The following is a 22,427-nucleotide window of genomic DNA, read 5'->3' on the forward strand; positions in this document are numbered from 1 at the left end:
GTTGTGAGCTTTATTTTTTTTATTTTTTTAAAGGAAGTTTTACTTTAAAAGTAAAACTCTTAAATTAAAGTAAGAGTTTTAATTTTTATTTAATGAACTCCATCCATAAGTTTGTTATTTCCTATTAATTTTAAACAAAAGAGATGGTATATTGGAAGAAATATATTATGTTACTAGCACAGTAGCTCTCTACTTATCTAATACTGAAATGTTAACCATGCTAATTAGTGCGAGGAGCCAAACAGGAATATTCACAAACAAAACAAATTAAAGTTGAGGCGAATAATACATATTTTTTTTATCATTGAAATTTTTTATGCATTTTGAATCTTATAATCTTTACTTAAATTCTGACGCACAATGACATTTTAAAATATTGTTTCCAACACAAACGTTTGTAAAGGGAGGAAAGGTTGTCCCGTCCAACATGAATGAGTATGAAACTCATAATTCTTTAGGGTCGTACTATTTGATTTACAAGTTAAGTGAACATTGATACTAAGTAAAGTTAGCCTAGTTATTTGTATAGTGCTGGCAAAAAAGGAATATTCACAAAGTAAATAAAGTTGAAGCGAATAAATATATTTTTTTAATATTGAAATTTTTTATTCATTTTAAACCCTGTGACCATATCCCTAGTTGAATTCTTACACACCTTAACATTTTTAAAATGCATTTTTTTATTACACGAATGTTTGAATGGAGAAAAGGTTGTCGCATCCAACATTAATGAAACTCGAACCTTTTTCTTATCTTACTATTAGATTTATTAATTAAGAGCATCTATGACACAGTTGCTTATGCTAGTTCCTTAAATATAAGATGTGTTGTTATCACTAAAGCATTTAACATGATATTTCTTATTCAAACATATATAGTTGCTTATACAAGCAACTTGCTTAATTATTTTTTTTTATCTATAAAAAAGATACTTTCTAGGCTAAGAGTTAGTAGAAAAATGAAAAAAAAAAAGTTAAACATTTACTTCAACAACTTTGATATTGAAGTAATTTTTTTTATAGAATTTTAAAATTTATCTAATGATAGGATTCACAAATTTAAAATAAACAATCATGCCTTAAATTGCTCTACATTAACATACATGCCAAATCAAGTTGGCCCGAACGTTATTTGTATGAATACATAACATTGGTTTTTATTACAAACAAATAGTCCATTTTTAGCAACATATTTTTTTTAAAAAAAAATAATTTTTACAAAATATTATCTTAAAAATGTGGTTAAAAAATAATTATTTCATCAAAATAAACTAATCCAAATGCGGGCATAATTAAAAATATAGTCAACCTAGAGTTGTATATAAGTTGACTTATAAAAAAAGAACTTTATTTTAATATTATGATGTATTGTGCCTATCAAAATATGAGACTAATTTAAAGATATCTTAAAACAAAATATTGGTGCAAATTTAAATATATTTTTCTCTTTATTGTAAAGTAAGAGAATATTTAACCCTATTATGTGAGACAAGATGAGTGGAAAAGCTGCTCTAACCACTAAACGCTAGCTACCTCTTAGCAGAAAACACCACACACACATGTATAGACAAATTCAAAACGAACAAAAATTAGGGAATAATCAGAAAGACCTTATCATACAAATATTCTTTATGCAATTTGCCGCTCCTTGCCCTATAACCCACTAAAGATAGAACCTACCGTGCCCACTGGTTTCAGAAACAAGATGACTTTGAAGAGCTTCGTTGAGCATTTCAGTGGACCATTAACATTTTTCTATATGGCATAAAGTTTATATAAATATTGGCAGAATATTTGACGACAACAAGTTGACAATCAATAATTAAATTCATGAACAGAGCTGCAGAGAGTGACAGTTTTGACCTCTTCGCACTTTGTCTACGCTATAAATACTCCACGCACACCCCTCTGTTTCTCAATTTACTACTTCACTTCTAGTGTGAGCTAGCTAGCTTAATTCGACAAGCCCTTCCTCAATTGACCTTAATTAGCCAGCTCCACTTTTGGTGTCAAAAGAAAAAAAATAAAATTCCCCCACCCCACCACTAGATTCTAATTTTTCTCAGTCTTGGTGTTTTTTAGGTCATTATGACCATCTCACTGTTTATGTGCAGAGTAACACAACCCATAATAAATGTTCCTTGCAGTGGGAAAAAACTGATCGTGAGGCAAATTGAGAAAGAGAAAGTAGTGGTTGTAATGGGAGCCACCGGAGCAGGGAAGTCAAGGCTTTCAATTGACCTAGCAACATGTTTTCCATCAGAAATCATAAACGCCGACAAAATCCAAGTCTTCGAAGGTCTAGACATAGTCACAAACAAAATCTCCAAGGAAGAGCAACGCGGGGTTCCGCACCACTTACTAGGAACAATAAAGCCCAACATGGATTTCAGCGTCAACGATTTCTGTGACACGTCATCAGAGGCCATTGACTCAATCACGAGGTGCCAGAAGCTTCCAATCGTCGTTGGAGGCTCAAACTCGTATCTGGAGGCCCTCATGGACGACGACGATTACAAGTTCCGATCGCGCTACGATATTCTCTGCCTCTGGGTTGACGTGGAAATGTCCGTGCTTAAGTCCTACGTGGCAGACCGTGTCGACCACATGTTTTATAAAGGAATGGTCGATGAGCTGAGACCGTTTTATAGTCCCAACGGGGATTACTCGCGAGGGGTGAAAAGGGCAATTGGGGTGCCCGAGTTCCACGAGTATTTTGGGAGGGAAGAGGTTGCTGACGAGGAGACAAAACAGAGGTTGTTGGAACAAGCGGTTAAGGAAATCAAACTGAACACGTGCAAGCTAGCGATGAAGCAGTTGGGGAAGATTCGTAGGCTCAGGAACGTTAAGAGATGGCATATTCATCGATTGGATGCTACGCCCGTCTTCCGAATGCGTGGGGAAGAAGCCAACGATGCTTGGAAGAGGCTGGTGGCAAAGCCTAGTGCTTTGATCGTTGCTCGCTTTCTCTATAATAACAACTCCAAAAATAATGCCAACGTTGTTTCTGGTTCTGGACTTAGAGTGCAACCAGCTGCTTCAGAGAGTGTTCTCGCTGCCGCAACTTGCTAGTACTGTTTAACATGCTTACGCACTCGCAATCTTTTTGGTTAAATTAAAACAATTTACACCACTTAATTTATGTGTTTGATGTGGTAACTTGCTAGTTTTTAAGGTGTCGTTTTGTTCAGCCAAGACTATTATTTTTTAGTTTGTGGGGAGGGACTTGTAATCACTGCGGATGAAAAGTTTTATGAAAGTTGTCTGCTACTAATTCGATACTAGTATACTACAAGTCAAGCATCTGGTCTCCTTCAATTTTTATGGGAGTGTATGTGTAACTGTCATTTTGACATGTTATAATGAGTTTTTGTTAAGCTTTGTTGACATTGAATATTTTAACGATTTAGATGAGATTAAAAATCGGGAGGAATAAAAAACCTTTACAACAACAATGCTTAGAATTATATTTTTTGGATTATATATGTCATATTTTGTTTTTCGCAATCATAAGATAGAGGAAAAGAAAGAGTGACATAAATCAAGTAATAGAAAAAATAGTATCGTAAAAAGTGTTATATAAAAAAATTATTATTATATATATATAACTGAAAAACTAATAACAATTGATTAACAACTTTTGTCTATGGTGTTTTTCAAACCTATCATACTCCTTAAAACAAGACCCGTGTATCTATGGAGGTAGTTAATGGTAGGGACAGAGGCAAGGGAAGTGAGAATGGGTTTTTGGTTCAAATTTGAAATTCATGAGTATGAAAAATATTATCATGATCAGGAGGTCCTCGCTTAAGCATCTGATTGTCATATGGTGTGAAATTATATTGATCCCTTTCTCATATTTTCAATATCTTTATTCATCTCCTAGTTAACGATTATTGATGCTCTCTTAAAAGGTTTATTTTAATTTTTTTGTGTGTGTAAAACTTAAAAAGTACGGAGTATTTAAAAAAGCTTATTTGAAGTCTTAGAAAATGAAATTTGAATGTTTCATAAGTTTTTTTTATATCAATTTTAATAAACTTAGGGGATCATAGATAGTGTGTGGGTTAATTAATACGGGATTACTTTAACTTATTTATTGGTTTTATATTTAAACTTTAAATATGTATATTAAATACTTAAGCAAGAATTTTGTTGCCAATAGTCTTACATGACTTGAAAAAATTTACCTCCCAAAAAAAAAACTTAATAGTATATACTAAAAACTCAAGAGTCAAGCTTGTAAATAAGCTTTATATACCATAAGTTCTTAATTAACTAAAGGTACATTTGGATAAATACTTTAATTAAGCACTTATTTATAAGTTTTTATCAAAATTTAAGTTAATAATTTTCCCCCTAACTATTAAAATAAGTTATAAAAAATCTTATAAAAATAACATAAATAACTTTTATTAGCTCGAATAAACCTTATTTATCAAAATAGCTTACCTTATCAGTATAAGTATTAATTACCTCTTTCCCATATTTTTTAATATTTAAGGTTATTACACATAAACTAAAAAATGATATATTAAATACATCGATGTTTCATACTTGTACTAATAGTAATAATGATATTAATTAGACTTTAAAATTCTAAAGTATCAATTATTTTGAAGAGAAAATGAAAAGTTAAAATATCTAAAAATACATAAAAAAGAGGTAGTAATTATTTGTTATTTGCCGTTAGATGTTTTCTCTCTCTATATATATATATATATTAGTGTCCATGATTTGTCTTAGGATGTCTATTACCATTCCTTTATTTAGAATTTTTTTTAGTGCATCCATTTAAAATAATAAGGACAATAAATTGATGTCATACCTTAGTTGGTGTGATGGTATAATGTTGATGAGCATAAAAATTAACATGTATTCTTTAAGACATTAATTTTTTCCTTAAAAAAAGCATTAATTTTTATTATACATCTTGGGATTCTCCTCCATGGATGGATTCTCTACGGGGATAATCCTCATACATCTTGGGGTCTTCCTCCATAGATGAATCGTCTTCTTCTTCCTCAAACTCAAAGTCGTCTAGATCTATCATCACTAGTGCCACCCTTCGAGCATCTATCCCTACCAAAGTTAAGCGACAAGACACAAACGATGGTGCACAAGACTTAGGTAACATCGACTTGGTGAAATTAGGGCAAAAAGATCTTCCTCAAAGTTGTTAGAAGAAGCATTAGATCCTTCTAAAAACATTAGTTGCCTTGTCACTAAATAAACACACTTAATCTTTCTAACTAACTTTTTTCCTTTATATGTTTTAGCAAAACTAAATGAGAGTTATTAAATGTCCTTTGACCTAACAAATAAGTAATCATATTTATTGAAAAAATAAATTTAAAACTAAAAATGGGGATTATGTAAACAAAAAATAAAAGTCATATTTTAAAATTTTAAAAAATAAATATTTTTTGTTTAGAACTAGAGTAGTTCAAGATACAATTTTACATTTTCAAGAATGATATCATCAAAAATACTATAATTAGGAATAGGAAAATGCTAAAATTTATGAAATCAATTTTCGTGAAAAAACACATGAATGGTGATTTTCACGAAATTCTTTTTTATTTTCGTGCTAAATAACACAGCTCTTATGAATATTATTTCTGAGTAAATTTAAAAACATATTTGGTTAATTAGTTTTTAATATATTTTTTGAATAATAAATAAGTAGAAATGAAAGTTATAAGTGTGTTAAAAAATACATTCTCAATAAAATATCACTTTCTTATTCTCGTCGTGAGAATAAAAATAAAGTAAAACATGGTATTATCACTTTCCCAAAAATCAAAATTTGTAACAAAATAAAAAGTGTTATATTTTTAAATTTAAATTCCCGAAAATACATCTGTAATCAAACGAACACATTCTTAAATCTTAAGATCGGATTGTTATTATTTTTCCTCACCTTTAAGAAAAATGGTTAGAAAACAATAATGATTCGAGCGTCCCTGGCTTTGGTAAGCAAGACGCATACATAGGAATTATTCGAGATTTCTAATGCAATTGCATCTTTGCATGTGGAGACAATGCACTGTTAAAAAAACGAAGAATGGTGCACACCCTTGAATAGTTATAGATTCCACTCAAAGTGCTTCTTCTCCAATCATATCCAGTCCGTACAATTGCCTGGCATCTTGGATTTCACGAATCGCCGCTCTTCTCTTTCCGTACGTCTTATCGCACAGCACATGTGTCCTCCTTCCTTCAAATAACACCATGTGCAATCTAAATATTTATTTTTCAATTTAACGCAAGTTTTTGGTTCAAAGTTTCAGATTATCAAACTATTATTTCGATTTTTTAAGACAACACCATGAACTAATCCAACCTAATTAATATGTGTCTGATTTTTGTTATTAATTGATATGAGATGTGATTTTTGTTAGCTTTAATGGAACAAAAGGACCATGATATGATTTTCTTTTTCCAAGCGATCAAATGGTCCAGACAGTTCATCTTTTCAAACAATGCCTTTAAGATATTGCTTTTTCTTTCCCCGTTGGGTTGGATTCTCATATATGCGTCTTTAACTCAGCTTTTGGTCTAAGCAGTAGTCCCACTACCATTCCAAAGCCATATATTAGTTTTGCAAATGAATACTGTCCCAAAATATTAATATATATTTAACGATAGGTATCTTTAACTTCAAATCACTTGATATGCCTCTTGTCAATATTTTGCTCCATCAATGTGCGAGTTCAATTCTCAAACTTATGTGTGTAAAAGAACATTGTTAAGCTGACCTAATAAAAAAAAAAGAACATTTGTTAAGAGAGATACACCTCTTTAACAAATTTCAATACTTCAAAAGATATTAGTCACTGATTTAGAGTCAAGAGATATCCTGAATTCAAAAAAAAAAAAAAACCTTATAGGCTAAAAAAGAAACTAAAGATTGTGTTATTTGGCGTGTTAATAAATTATCACTCGGCAAACAACGTTCAATATATTATATAAAATGAAAATATATTCACTTTTTCTTCTCATTTTTACGTTTTTTATTTTACTTTTTATCAAATAACTTGTTACAATTATCATTGATAGTTTGAGATATACGAGAAGAGAAATATTAGAAACAGTCAGACCCTTGAATTCTCTTACTTAATACTCCCTTCATTCTTATATATAAGATCCAATTACCTACTTTATTAAGATTAAAAAACATAATTAATTTAGTTAATAATGATAAATTCATCTCAAATTTATAACTTTTTTTAAAATTATTCTTATTATTAATATTCTCCTCTCTTCTATTTGTATATCAATATATTTTTTCTCTTCTTTAAGAGTATTTCTAATTTAAAAATAATTAATATAAAAAACATTATAAATTAAATATTATAAAAAGGAATAAGAATCATTTTAAACTAAGATCTTATAATTATAAATAGAAAGGGAGTAATTATTACTACATTCATGTATCTTACTTGCTTATAATAAACTATATTTTACACTTCAAGTTTGCACCTAGTTGGCTTTCATTCGACCATGGTGTGGTGGTACTCATACTTTTTTTTTTTTGTTATTAATCATAGAGGACTACAAAAGAGGAAAGTGTCCACTCGTAATGGATCAAAGTGAACACCGAATTTAGGACGTAACTGCCTAGCTATGAGCACTATCATCATAATAGAGTAATCACGATGTCCTATAATATATTTTGAAAGCACTTGGCATTGTCTCAGTCACTCTTCGCCGCTACAATGCTTTCTATATAAGGATTTATCCAATAGCCTCAAACTTTAGTTTAAAGCACAATCTAAATTTATACTCGCTTAGGAAAGTAGAGATGGATCCCTGGATTTCAAAAGGGTTGTGGATACTTTATTTTGTTCTCTCCTTTCCACTATTAGGAAGGGTTATTATATCATTCGCATTATTATTGTTTGGAAATGTAAACGTCTTTTTACTTATTTGTTTACACGAAACAATGTTGGTAAATACACCAACCGGTATGAGTGAAAGAACAGTTCCTTTCTTCTACCAATTGCATGCGTTTGACTTTGTCTTCTCTGATGGATTTACATGTAGAAAGGGAACTTTTTCATAAGATGATAATAGTACCGATCAATAAGTTGTGGTAAAGAGATAATCAGTAATCAAGCCACAGAAATGGGTTTTTGTTAATTAAGAAACTAATTTTATCTTTTGTCCAATAGCTATATATCTTGGTGATTTTAACTTTATTAGAAAAAACTAAAAATGATGCGGTAGTACTTATTTATTCACATTAAATATAAATTCAGGTAATTATAATTATACGAACCGTGCTATAGGCCTACAATTGCCCTTTTCTTTTTCGACTCTTTTTAGAGTGCTACAGCACACTTTGTTTCTAACACCCGATGACATAACGAATCAGGAACGATAACCATAAGTTCAACCCATAAAACCGAACACAAGATTCTATTCTTCTCCACAACTAAAATTTCTTGATATCAAAACGCAAGTTTGTCTATCATATAGGCCCACCACACGAGTAAGTGGCATTACACGATTCTCCAATGCTGATTGAGTACTGATGCAAAGGTCTAGTAAGGAAGGGAGGCAATAGAAGTAGGAATTCACATACACATTGGTTGTCCATTTCCTTAGCCCACCGGCAACAGTTTTCTTCTTGAGAAGTTTGGTGGTGACCATGATTTTGGTCATTCCTGTGTCCCTCATCATCACTTGGGGATGAAGGAGAGGGTGGAGATGTGAGTGGTGAAGGTGGTGGTGTTGTGGTTGGAGGCAACATTGCACAAGCATAGCTTACTAGTGCTAGTTGGGATAAACAAAGTGGGTGAAGAGATGGTGGTGGAAAAGGAATAACTGGTGGCATGATCTGGCTCTCCATCTTTGGCACAAATGCCACAAATGTCAGAGCCATAGTTTTTAAATTGAAAATCTTGACTCTCTTCATTTTGTATCTCTTCTTTTTCTCTTCAGTTCAGTTAATGCATAGGAACCCCAGAAGCGTGTTAATTTTCATATATGGCCCCTTAGAAGTAGAACCGCTTAAATACTTGCAGATTCATAAGCTTGTTCCAAGTATGTTGTTATTTAGATGAATTATGATAATATAAAATGAGAGAATACGTGGAGGACCTGCTTGCTTTGCTATTTCATTATTTGTCATCCATTTAGTGTGATGACTTTGTAGGTGACAACTATGAGGCATTTTGCAGGGGAGAAGTTGAGTTTTCTGAAAATCTTGCGTTGAAAATCTTAATTTTCCATTTTCACATCAGTTTTAAAAAATAAAATTCCTGAAAAATAATGTTTCTTGGGAATGTTTTTCAACAAATTTTCCACAAAAACTTTTTCAATAAGGGAGATGAAAATTTTACTTTTACTTCAATAAAAATATCATAAACAACTCATCTCACAAAGGTGAGAGGTGCATTAGATAATGCGCAAATTAATAACATGCAGAAGATACGAGTGACAGGGACTTTTCTAGCAGGTCCTATAAATTTGAAGATATTTAATGTGAGAAACAAACTGATGAAAATACATAGAGCCTTCACGAAAAAATTGTTTGCCTGCTGCTTGTAACCTATTAGGTTCATGCTAGTCGCAGGGTTAATGATTGAGAGCTAGAAGACCATTTTCTGCTTTCACCTGCACACTCCTTGTTGATGATCCAAAATCTTCATCCAACAACTTCCAGAGTGTCTGTTAAAGTACGAAGTACTTCAACATAATCTGATAACCATAACTTTCACAAAGATAAACCAAAAGAAAGACGAGAAGATTTCTAACTATATCCTTTTGAAAGAAAAATTGTTAATACACACAAGCACACAAACAAAAGAAGTGTTATTGTAGAGCCTTCAAATAGTAGTTAGATGACAGTTAGGAAACAGCCGTTCTTGAAGTAACATATAGCAGGGTAATCCAGAGCCTTATCCCCAAACTATTTCTAGGATTTGAACTTGTAACCTCCAAGCTACGAGGCAATAACTTTACCATTACGTAACATGCATGATAGCATGGCAAATTTAAATTCTTTACACTTTCCTTAGCCGGTTTCCAGCTGTTTCTTGAAACATGAAATGCAAATACGTCATTGCAGCTCAAGGTAATTTGGTAGAAGAATTTGATCATCTTCCAATAATGCAATTCATTTCTTCCATCCTTAGCAGATATACAATGTGTATTCCTACCCTCTGAATTATCAGAGGAACATCCAGCAGAACTTCAGCGTTTTCCACAATTTGTGACCTCCAACGATATACTGCAGGCTTGATCTGTGAGACCAGAAGCATTATTTGGTGTACTGTATTCTTAAATTCGTAAATTTCATAGCCCAATGAGTTGGATAAAGGTAAATACAAGTTCATTCACAACCTCCTTCTAGCAAGTCCAACTTAGATATTTTATCATGCATCTCAAAGACTGATAAAGTTGGTTGTCAAATAGTTCAAGTACTATGGCAAATTTACGATATAAGTGCAGTTTAACAAGATGGAATATGTTGAAAATACTAAGCTACCAACATTTTCAAGGAATATTTTTAAGTTGAAACAAAAAATATTTCAAGGAATACAATGTAATACTTTGATTTCTGATTCTGACATTTTGACATTATGTTAACTGTGTTAACCACCATCACAAGTAAAACTGTAAAAGGGAACATTATATAAACAACAATCCCTCCCTACCCTCCATATTTAAAATTGGTCTCAACAATGCAAACATGGGGGAAAAATGATCCCTAGACATATTACTAACCCAAAAACTTGTTACTGGAGCATTTTTCAATAACAGAGTCCTAAGAGGCAACCATGCAATTTTTCTGCAACAATTCATGCATCTTAAGACTAACAATCATACAACCTTTCAAGGACAAATAGAATATCCCCGAATTCCTAGTAAAAGTGGTGGAAAACGCATTCGAAAACCTATCCTCTTGTGCAAGGAAAGTGAGAACAGCTCATGGAACACTCCAACGGACCTCTTCTCCTTCTCTCTAGAAGCCTGGTCCAAATCAGACACATCCTCATCTCCTTCTTCAACACAAACCCCGGTGGAAGTTCCACGTTGAAACTAGGCCTAACCCTAATCCCCAAACGCCCACTCTCCTCTTCAGCCCTTCGCTCAATTGACCAACTCCAGAAACGACACTGGGAAGCTGAGAGAGAAATGGGCTTGGCTGTCACTAATTCACGTATTTTCAGAAGAAAATGGGAATGATAGAAACATTCTTTCAAAAACTTGATAAGAGATAAGAGATTTTGATGTTGAATTTTCAACACATAATTAGTTCAGTTTAATAGATCTGTTTTATATTAGTTCAAAATTAATTGGGTAACTTATTAGATCTCATTAGATTAAAATAGTTCAATTTTAATGAAATAATAATTTGATTTGTTATATATCAAAAAAATATTTTAATTCGTTAAGATTTTATTTTTATATTTATTTCAGGTATAATTTCAAATTTATGACCAGACCAAACGCCCAACTTTTTACCATTCTCAAACAAATCTTAAAATGTAATACTGTATTTAAAAAGAAAAAAAAATGAAAAAAAAAAAACAAATGTGCTGATATTAGAACAATATGCATAAGTGATAATAATTCCTTCAAACATTTTCATTTAAGAAAAAATTCATAAAAATGGTTTCTTAGAAATAAAAATGACTCTCGCAAACACACTCATTCAATGCAAAGAAAAAATCAGATTTATTATAATACTATAAAGATAAATTCAATATCATTATAGGCTTTAACTAAAAAATAAAATATATTTTAAATAAAAGATAAACGATCTCTATATCTTATCTTTATTTTAAATAATCAAAATAAAAGCACCATGCTTTGATTTGACCCCGTATTTTTTGGCCATGCAACAATATTTTGGACTGAAACACCCTCCGTTTTGATGAAATTCAGATTAAATATCCAATACCTTAGCTTGGTAACTTTCCGTATTTCCAGAGAAATAGGAAATTGCGCATTTTACGTGTGCTCCTTAATTCAATTCCACTCTTACACTGGTCAAGGTCCTTCTCCTTCTCTACCACCCTCTCTATTTCTCTTTCTCTCTCGATCTTCGCTTCCCAATTTCTTTGCTTCTCATATCATATTTAGCCATATACTAGAAATTAAGCTATCCGATTCTGAGGGTTTCGTTTTTTTTTTCCTTTCTTACGTGAGTCACAGGGTTTTTCACTTTAACATTAGCAAGCGATTTTTTTATTTACCAACAACGGGTTTAGCAAAATAAACGAGAAACTATTTGGGGGGGAGAGTGAAGAAAGAACTTTTCATTTTGCATATTCAATCACCTAACTTAGGGTTCCTGAGTGTCGTTTTTTACGCGAATTCCATTCACAATGCATGATTTCATGAACCCTAATTTTTCATCGCTTTTCGGTTTTAATCGTTTTACGTGTTTCTATTGTTTATACAATTAAAATATCGATTTGAAAATAAAAATAAAAATCTCTTTTTTTTTTCAGGTGCTTTGCAGACAGCCAATCTTGATCATGGGTTTCAATTCTGTCTATAGAAGCTTGCAGGAGATATTTCCGCAGGTATAACTCTTCACTTCTTATTTTGTTTGAAATATACTTATTGGTTGCTCTTTGATCTAGTGTTTTTGCATTATAGTTATGAATTGTGAAGTTGATAGGGAATTCAAATATAAAATTAATCAAATAAAATTAAAGATTTTGAATTGGACTCTCTAGCTGATCATTATGTGCATGAACAGGTATAATTTGGATGAACGAATATTGTTTCTATTGTAACTATTACTTCCTGTTTTTGGTGGGAGGGACTGGTAATTGGTTGCGTCACAAAACATGATCAGCAAAAAAATATGTCATGAATGAGCTTCCAGATGCCAACAATTATCTAAATCATCGAACTTTCTGAAATCTTAAGAGTATTTAAAAAGATGTACTAATCTAGGAATGTGACTGACTTGATATGAATACCTCATCCTAAATGATGCATGTGTTTTATCATTTTGCACTAAACAGGTTGATCCCAGGCTACTGAGAGCTGTGGCTATTGAACACCCAAAGGATGCTGATCTAGCGGCTGGAATAGTTATTGCAGAAGTCATCCCATTCATGTCCAAAAAATTACCTGCTGCAATTCCTCCACAGCACAATAACTATGTAGCCTCACTAAATGTTGAAGGTGCAGTTGCTTATTACTTACATTCATTTCTATGTAACTGTACCTTGTTTGCATTGAACTTGTTTACTGATATATTTCTCATGACATGTTTAATCTGTAGTTGAAAGTGAGGAGGAAGGCAATAGGTTGAGGCACCGTCAGCTTGTTGATGACGTAACTGTGGGGCCTTCCTCTGCTCCACATTCTATATCTGTAGAAGTTATCAAAACAGCTGATTATTCTTTTGTACCAGATCTGAATGAGGCTCTGGACAAGTCTACAATGTCAAATGATGGTACTGATAAATTTCTTGAAATGAATGATATTAAGGAGCTAGATATTTACCAGAATGCTGAAGATAACTTCAGTGGAGAGACCTTGAATGAGATTGCTCAGGAGATGTCAAATGGCTTTAGTCAGGAAGATAATGAAAATTTTGAGAGACGATTTGTTGATGTTGATTGTGAAAATTTGATATCTTCTGGTATTTGTCAAGAGATGGAACCTAAGCATAATAACCTTAGCAAGGAGGCTGCTTCCAATAATGGTGATGGCAATAGAATTGGAAACGATTCAAATGAAATGGGGTGGTTAGAAGTTGTAAGTTCTTTAGTTGATGATTATGATGCCACTACAAGTCACAGATTGGAAGAATGTGAAACATACTTGATTGAGTTGGAAACTTCAGAGGCTCCAAAAGTTTGTCATGTTCAAGGCGATGCATTAAATTATAAAGATAGTCTTCAATCAGAATTGGTTGCTGGTTCTTCTAGTACTGGTGACAATACTAGTGATGTCGAAGATGATATTGGTGCAAAGAATGCAGGTAGCCAATATAGTCATGTATGCAGGATTGATCTGCTTGAGGAAATCATTGATGAGGCAAAAACTAACAAGGTATTATTAGTCCTAGATTTTTATATTTGGATGTTATTTATAATGATATATCATATGTGGGAGAAATTGTGAAGGTGACATTAAAATCGCTCCTATATTAAATGATAACTTGGCATCTTATTGATGATTAGATGATAGAGTATCTATGTGTATGTCATTAATACTTCTGCCATCTTAAGACTATTTGTCACTGATGCAGAAAATGTTGTTTTCATCAATGGAATCTCTTATCAACTTAATGAGAGAAGTGGAACTTCAGGAGAAAGCTGCAGAGCAGGCTAATATGGAAGCTGCTACTGGAGGGTCTAATATTCTGGCCAGGATAGAAGAGTACAAAACTATGGTGGTGCAAGCTAACGAAGCGAATGACATGGTTTGTATATATTAACAAAATTTATAGATCTAAAAGTTACAAAAATCTTTGGCATCATTATTTTTTTATGTGATGAACAAAAAATATTTATCCTTGACATTTTCTTACAGCATTCTGGAGAAGTTTATGGGGAAAAAGCAATTCTCACAACTGAACTGAAGGAACTTCAATCACGCTTGCTCGGCTTGTCTGATGAAAGGGACAGGTCTCTTGCAATTCTCGATGAGGTAATTTACAATTTAGTGTGTTCATTTGAAATTTAATCAACATACCATTGCTGCACATATTCCTGCATTTCAGAATACCTTGAACTCCTTCCTGACTATTGTTAATAATCATAATCATCTCTGTTAGAAAGCATGCAATTTAAAAATATTGGTTATGAATTGAAAGCCTATTTCGTTGTGCAATTTAATTTCTTAACTTGATGTTAAAGAAATAAAATTACTAGCAACTTATGTGGTTCATCTCCTGATTCCAGATCCGCCACATTCTTGAAGTGCGACTAGCTGCAGCAGAAGAACTGAGGAAAGCAGCTGAGCAACTAAAGCTGGAAAAGGAGGAATCTGCACGGAAGGCTCTTGTTGAACAGGAGAGACTGGTGGAGAAGGTAGTACACGAATCACAAAGACTACAGCAGGAGGCAGAGGAGAATTCAAAGGTTACTAGTGTTTCTCTGGTTTCTAAACCATTTCATGTAATATTTTGGACAAAACTCCTTTAATGTGAGCTTGTTTTATAGTGAAGAGTTGTATATCCATCCAACCCTTAAATCTTTAGTAGAGGGTTAAGAACTTAAGATCATAATTCACTTTAAATTAAATTAAGGAATGGTACACCCTAATTCACTTTAGAGGCAAACTCAATTTAGAGACCATTTTTCTTTCTTTAATTTTTTAATATTTTATGATTTTTTCCTCCTTTCCATCTTCAGTTACAGGAGTTCCTAATTGATCGTGGGCGGGTTGTTGATATGTTGCAGTAAGTTGTTTTTCTGTTTAAAATGTAGTTGCATTTTTCTGCCTGTTTCTGGTATTAATATTGTTTTAATCCAATTGCCTTTGCTGTTAATTGTTAATTCTTTGTGAAACTTACTGTCGGCTTCAGATTATTATAGGAATGTTTGTCATCCTTTTTTATGTAAAAATTAATCTTCATTATGGCCGTGAAGTTACATTTTATATGATCATTCTGTTGTACTGGAAGGCAATTTTTTTACCTAATTTTTCTGAATTTGTTGTTCCAGCCTAACTAGGACTTAAGGATTCTTTCCTTTCTTCCCTCAGCATGCATATCTTTGTGACTATATTATGAAATTTGACTTTTTGTGGTTGTGATATTTTTGTACTTTCCAATCTAATATTTACTTTTCATTTAACTTTACAGAGGAGAAATCTCTGTTATATGTCAGGATATTAAGCTTCTAAAAGAGAAATTTGATGCAAATCTTCCACTGAGTAAATCCTTCACCTCAAGCCAGACTAGTTGCAAGTTAGCTTCATCAGGATCTTCCCACAAAACATTGGCATCTGATGCAGGTTCCGAGCATAGTGAGTCATCTGAAATACGGAAGACAAGCCGGACAGCCTCAATTGAAAGCCTTTCTTCCAAGAGTGGGCACGACGAGGAAGAAAAATCCAAAGCTGATCACAATGCTCTTCTTGATGATGGGTGGTATATTTTGTCGGACTGAATTCCGGAGTTTACTGACTATTTGTTCTGCTGAGAGTGGAAAAACATAGGAGTTAATGCTATATTGTTTATACAACAAAATAAAACCTTAGAATCCTTGGATGATTTTGCTTTATGTTTCAGTAGCATACTAGCATGCATACAATTTTTATATACGTTCTCGAGGTTGGGTTCTCATTGTTTTCCAGATTTTGTATAGAAAACGTCACAGGGAATTACTAGATTACTTCTTTCTCTTCTGTAATGGTGATTGATTTATCTTTATCTTCATTTAATTACTGAGACGGCTGTACAACCGAACGACGTGAATGATCTATTCTGGGTTTATAAGCTGCTAAGCACTAAGCAGTAAGATCTATTCAGAAAACTTGGGTGATGTGAATGATCGATGTGGAATAATTGGTGACCCAAGTGTACCTACAAAACGTCGTGATAAACCAAATAAACATGTGACTAGTGAATTATGCAGGATCAACCATCTTGCAGTTGCATCCAACTATTGCTAAAAATATAAATTATATGAAAATAATTTGTGCCGTTGTTTTATATCACTGTAGAGAGAATCGTGCGAAACTCCTGCGGGTGGAAAGTAACTGCAGAGAATGCACTTTTTTTAAATTTTATTTATCAATGTTTGTTTTAAGTAAAAATATACATCAATGATCAATTGTTAAGATTCATTGCAGAGGATCTGGATCCGGTTGGTGCATGAGCCTACGTTAGTCAAATTCATATAGAACTGTCATAGCTTGAGTATATAATGGCAGGTGTGATCATGGGTCTGAATCAACCGAGAACATGATCGATCTGAACCGATTCAAAAAGAAATATTCGGATTGATTCACATTGGAAAACTGCAAATTCGGTCAATTCAATGAGTCTCTTATTTTTTAAAGACTTGAATCGAATTGATCTACTCGGTTAAATGATTATAAATAAAAGATTTAAATAATATTTTTTTCGTTATAATAATTTAGTATTTTTTTCATTTTATTGTTATTTTTTTTTTGGTATTAATTCTTGCAAAATGTTTGTTTTGTTTTTTTCCTCAAAATGATATGTATAGTGTTTTTTTACAATATCTAAAACAAGAACTAAAAAAAAAGGAAACATATTTTGTAAGGATTAAAATAATTTTTTTTAACAAGAATAAAAATGAAAAAAAACATTAAATTCTAAAAATGAAAAAATATTTAAGCTTATCTAAAACAAATTTTTCTTAACTTGGCTATCTGATTGAACTTGAAATTTGCTTGCTTCAAACTTGGTATGGTGGCAGCTTGGCATCTCAAATTTCTCCATTTTCTCTCTTTTAGTTGTAAAAGTTTGTTGTATAAATAACATTTATCCGTGTAACAAAAAGAAAATAGCATCCCTTTTCTCTCACTGGGAATTATGTAGATTGGAGGTGTCGACCAATATTTTTTCTTTATTTTTTTTTATTTTTAGACAGTCTTTTAACTATCATCATTTCATAAGTCTCACTTTTTTTTTTTCAAAAATTTGTTCCTCTACTATTTTAATCGTGTAATTTTTATTCATGCGTTAACTTGACATTTAATATTTGATGAAAATGTTGGAGGGATACTCTATTGAACTATTATGCAAGTATATCAAGAATAATGTGGTAAGTTAACATATAAATTAAAATTGCACAATTGAAATAACATTTTGGGAAAAAGAAAAAGAAAAGAGGGAGCAAATTGAGAATGATAAGGAGAACAAAATTGTAATCAAGCCAATCTTTAACTAACATGGAGTGGAATTTAGTTGCAAACTCTGACAAAGTAAGTTCTTGCTATGCGAAGCTAAAAACATCATTTATCAGACATGTCCATTTGATTGTGTTGTGAATGAAATACTGAAAGAAAAAGACAGAAGGGAATTAAAGATTGTTGCAGGTCAGGTAAGAGATATTTTGTGTGTGGATGATTAGGTTGTTCCACCACCGGTTCGTGTGTGTGACCAAAGAGCAGGTTTTCTTTTTATATACATTCGTGTTTTTCATGCCTTCTGCTATTCGGCTATTTGCTACTTATGTTTTGGATGCCATCATATTCCATTCCAAAGTAATTTGGTATATATTTTATTGCTAGCTTTAAAGTTACATTGGCTGCTCGTGAAAAATGACACAAAATGCTATATCAATTGTTCTAGATTCTTAAATCCCCCGTCTCTCCCTTTCCTAGAAAAAGTGGTTAGTTTTCAGGTCTTTTTATAAAAACTTATTAATAATCATTTTTCAGAAACCAAAATAAGAAAATAAAATAAATTAAGTCTTTTTATTGATAAGTTAAAATTAACTTATATAAATTAAATTTGAATTTTATAAAAGTTAAATAAAATTTTCTATAGGTTAAGTTCTTTTAGTGCACAAACGGTGACAATAAGGTTTGATTTGAATAAATGAGCTTGTACAAATTATCCAAATTTTTATCACTAGGCCGGCCCTAGTGAATTTCTATAAATTAATTCGTGGTTAAGCTAATTTTAATTTATGAGAAAAACTTTATTTATTTTATTTTCTTATTTTCTTCTCTTATAAATATCTATTAAAAAAAATTATTTAAACAAGACTTTAGTGTTGAAAGTTATGAACTTTATTAGCTTCCTCCTTCCTAGTAAGCTCAGTAACACTTTACAAAATAAATTTGAATATCAAAACTGAAGGTAAAATGCAATTGCAAATTAATCCATTATATTTGACTTAGTGTCATTAGAAATTGTTGGTGCTCCAAACCTGACCTAGCACATGTCCAACTTGACTCAATAAGCTCAAGTCGCCTGAGACCAGAACCAAGCAACACAAGGTGAACTGCCGTCAAACAACCTTGGAATAACTCAAGCCTTCTACCTTCTCGCTTAAGGGTAAATTTTATCAACATAAGTAAAAAGACCAATAAAAGTGACCTAACAACACATAAGGAGATATTATTTGAACCCCAATTACTACCTCTTAGACTTTCATTCTTGCATTATTTTTATTTTTTTTATCGACAAATGTTAATATTTAGTTTTGTTAGGATGTTAGCAAGAGGAATTCAAACTAATGACCTCTCTCCCCCTTTTATTTTCAATCACCAAACAAACCTTATAATTCATCGACTGTAATTTCACACTCAGTGACTTGAGCATTGGAATTTTTGCAGGTAACAACTTCTTTTGTGCATCCGACTTGAAGGCTCATTAGAGAACTTTGAACATCAGCATTTTGGCCTAGTGACTCGAGTGGTACGTGATCCCTAGTCATGGGTTGGTAAGGAACTGTTGCCAATCCATTGACTTCCAAACAGTTGCAAATAATTATGGACAACTGGTTTATGGATTGATTTATTATTTATTTCAGCAAGAAACTTCTCTGAATAAGTCAACAAGTTTCAGAGTCACATTAAGGGATTGTAATTTTTTCACTCTAGAAAAATTAAGCCTGGGAAATATGATGTTGTCGCACAAAAGTGATAAAACTAAAAGGCAAAGGTAAGGTTGTGTTTGTGTGTCATTATGTAAGTGTGTGATATCAAAAACAACTAGACATGAGACTCTAAGATATAATGTTAGCTTGATAGTTTGAAAGAAGAGCTTAAGTGTGAAGGGAGAAGGGAGAGGTGACAGGATCAAATTCCTTTTAATGATATTTCTAACAAAACTAATAAACTAACCTTTATCGATTAACTAACAAAAAAAATTAGACATGAGAGGCTGAGTTGTATCTTCAACTTGAATTATAAAAAGGCTAATTTGTAATATACATGTTCAGCAGGAACACCTGCTTCATATAGCCCCTTTAATTACCTACCTACCCTATCCCTAACATAAACTATGCCACTTTTGACTCTTTTACTGTACTGACACCCCAAAAGTTCCCTGAGGGTACAATTATCTCTTCTCTCTCAGCATGGTTTTCAGCAAAAACGAACCCCAAATTCTGCTTGAGCATAGTGTGGCACACTGGCACCACCCAAGACCAAGCTCTGATTAATGATAATTCACTCGTGCGAGCACAATAGTAACACAGTGCATCTCCAGATTATGTAAAGCCTTGTCCTCTGCTGCCGAACTTGTTTTGAACACCTCTCCCATGACCGAATCTTTGAACCCCTAACAGAGAATATATTAGCTGCCATTTGCTTTTGTTAATTTGTGTGAACTGTGATGTTATTCTCAGGACTTATAATTAATTGGAAACTAAACCTGTGTGTGTATGTGGTCTGAATGCTCTCAAGGGGGAAGACTTAACCACATATATATAGGGGGAAGAATTTGAAGATATGAAGGAAGCAAATTTGTGGTGGATGGTATGTTCTGGCCCATGGTTGCAGCATTGGGACATGTCCCACTAATCCACCTAAGATGACAAAGTTACACCCATGAGCTTGTCTCCTTTGCCAAACACGCTTGAGAGGGACTACTCATCCACTATTACTAACCCAAGGGTCACCCTTTGTCCCCCCATTGTTAATGCCTATCTCTTTTGTGGGATGTGTCTGCATCTACTTTGCTACATTGTATGTTATCTTCTTTTTTGTTTTATTTTCTTTTGCGTATTTAAATAAGACATCAATGGGAGCCCCTTGTATCTATATGGAAAAAAAAGGATGACCAATGAATGGTGATAATGTAAAATAATATGAATACATTCAGTGTGGTAAGTTGGTTGCAAATTAAGACATTCTTAATGACAGTTTTTTCTTCTTCTTAATGGCTGTTATACAATAGGTTATAGGTCTAACCATTCTTAATCTGCCCATTTATGGGTCAAATAAAATATTAAACCAGTCGGTGGATGAAATATGGTAGATGTCATCATGACTAAATAACAACATTATCTTACTACCAAAAGGCTCAAAGGCATATGACTCGTATATGCAAAAGAAATATTTTATGATCCTTAAATGGAGCTGCCACTTGTCCCATGTGGCACAAGAGGTCCAGGAGTAAGAAATTTCTTCCTCTACGAAAATATCTTAGCCCTTGATTTTAAGTGTGGAAAAGTAAGAATGATTAAGAAAAACTAAAGGTGGAAATTTGTTTCTAGAGTACGAAACTCCAGAAGGATATATATAACAATTTTCTCAACATGATGATGCTACATACAGTGTTTAAGTCCAAGCCATGGTTGACATGATTCTCAATTTCTCATGACAAACCACAATTATTCTGCATGAACAAGCTGACTCATGTACAGTTGTACACGATTCTTGTAGAATACTGACGACATTGCCTTTTGTCCCTTGTGCCAATGTTAAAATATTCCCCCTCTCAGGAATAGTTAAAATTAATGACCTCAAATTCCATATGATATTTAATATCATTTTTTTCATATACTGGTAGTTAACTAACACTGTCATCACTCAGATATCATAACCCCAGTGAAGGACAATCCAAACACAAAAGCACTAGCTTTTACTAGCATAGCACATTACCCCCCGGCCGGAAAAAGAAAAAGTAAAGGAAAAAGAAGAGAACTTGAGAGAGATTTCACATAAAATTTGGTTGGGGTGAATAACATTCATACACTTGGATACTACTGGTGACACAATTAATGTATTAGTCCTCATATTGATGTTGAATACACCTAAAATAGAACATGCTTTTTTCCACACGAGGCCATAACATAATCATGTGTTCTCAAAGAACATTTTGTTGAAGCCAAATTCTTCTGTGCCCTCTAGTAGTGGCCATGATCACGTGTACTGTGTTGCCTCAAAGCAGAACCAAGTCGTTGTCGTTGCCGGAATCAATGAACCACGTCAAATTCCTTAATGTTGTTGAGGAGCGTCGTGGTGAATTTCATCTTCCAAAAACGTGTTATCATTCTCACATTTAAATAGATTAAGTCCCACATCGCTGTGTCTGCTATTCCAAAAGTAGACATCGTGAACGTTATTGGGCCAGCCTTGATAAGATTGAGCTATTGGGTTATGCGTCTTCACACTTACACGTGTGTCTCTGGCTATGAGTTTTCTGTCACGGGACCCGGCCCACGTGCAACACTCTTTTCTGATTTTTCGTGTGGGGAAGAAACTCGAAAATTCAAGTAGGTTTCCTTGGCCTAAAATATAAGAACATTTCATTCTAAATAATAATAAAAACTTATGCATTGGCGAAGTAAGTCAAGATGTTGATCAATTAACAATAAATAATTGTTAATTAATCCATTCATTACTTACATTGTCATGCATACATTAGTTTTCTTTTTTTGTTAATATCTGAAGGGTTATTACTATTATGCATTTATTTTATTTCATGTCTCATTTTCATCTTATTTTTTCTATTTCTTTTTTTATAATTTTTCATTATGTCATTTGTTAGATCTATTATTTTCTCTC

General features: G+C 32.7%; 2 protein-coding genes and 1 long non-coding RNA gene across 5 annotated transcripts; 2 read left to right on the plus strand and 1 right to left on the minus strand.

The window, feature by feature from the left end:
• Window positions 1-1,922: 1,922 nt before the first annotated feature.
• On the plus strand, window positions 1,923-3,359 carry LOC114390202 (adenylate isopentenyltransferase 3, chloroplastic-like). Its single transcript, XM_028350905.1, has one exon. It carries the CDS (start codon window positions 2,088-2,090, stop codon window positions 3,069-3,071), a length of 984 nt encoding a protein of 327 aa, XP_028206706.1. The 5' UTR covers window positions 1,923-2,087; the 3' UTR covers window positions 3,072-3,359.
• A 6,442-nt stretch (window positions 3,360-9,801) lies between these two features.
• LOC114390211 lies at window positions 9,802-11,242 on the minus strand. Its single transcript, XR_003661843.1, has 2 exons — window positions 10,842-11,242; window positions 9,802-10,252 (listed from the first exon to the last, which is right to left on the minus strand). It is a non-coding gene; the product is annotated as an uncharacterized LOC114390211 (long non-coding RNA).
• Window positions 11,243-11,894: 652 nt separating this feature from the next.
• Window positions 11,895-16,378, plus strand: LOC114390218. Of its 3 annotated transcripts, none has more exons than XM_028350922.1 (9): window positions 11,896-12,010; window positions 12,470-12,544; window positions 12,995-13,157; window positions 13,258-14,033; window positions 14,233-14,406; window positions 14,517-14,633; window positions 14,888-15,067; window positions 15,341-15,387; window positions 15,793-16,378. In XM_028350922.1, exons 2-9 carry the CDS (start codon window positions 12,497-12,499, stop codon window positions 16,097-16,099), a joined length of 1,812 nt encoding a protein of 603 aa, XP_028206723.1. In that variant the 5' UTR covers window positions 11,896-12,010; window positions 12,470-12,496; the 3' UTR covers window positions 16,100-16,378. The 3 variants fall into 3 exon arrangements, with proteins under 3 accessions (XP_028206736.1, XP_028206723.1, XP_028206728.1); XM_028350927.1 differs by lacking the exon at window positions 11,896-12,010 and adding an exon at window positions 12,039-12,159; XM_028350935.1 differs by lacking the exon at window positions 15,341-15,387 and having other exon boundaries at window positions 11,895-12,010; window positions 15,793-15,966.
• The last annotated feature ends 6,049 nt before the right edge of the window (window positions 16,379-22,427 follow it).

The sequence above is a fragment of the Glycine soja genome, chromosome 2, assembly GCF_004193775.1.
Source record: "Glycine soja cultivar W05 chromosome 2, ASM419377v2, whole genome shotgun sequence".
Classification (NCBI taxonomy): Eukaryota; Viridiplantae; Streptophyta; class Magnoliopsida; order Fabales; family Fabaceae; genus Glycine; species Glycine soja.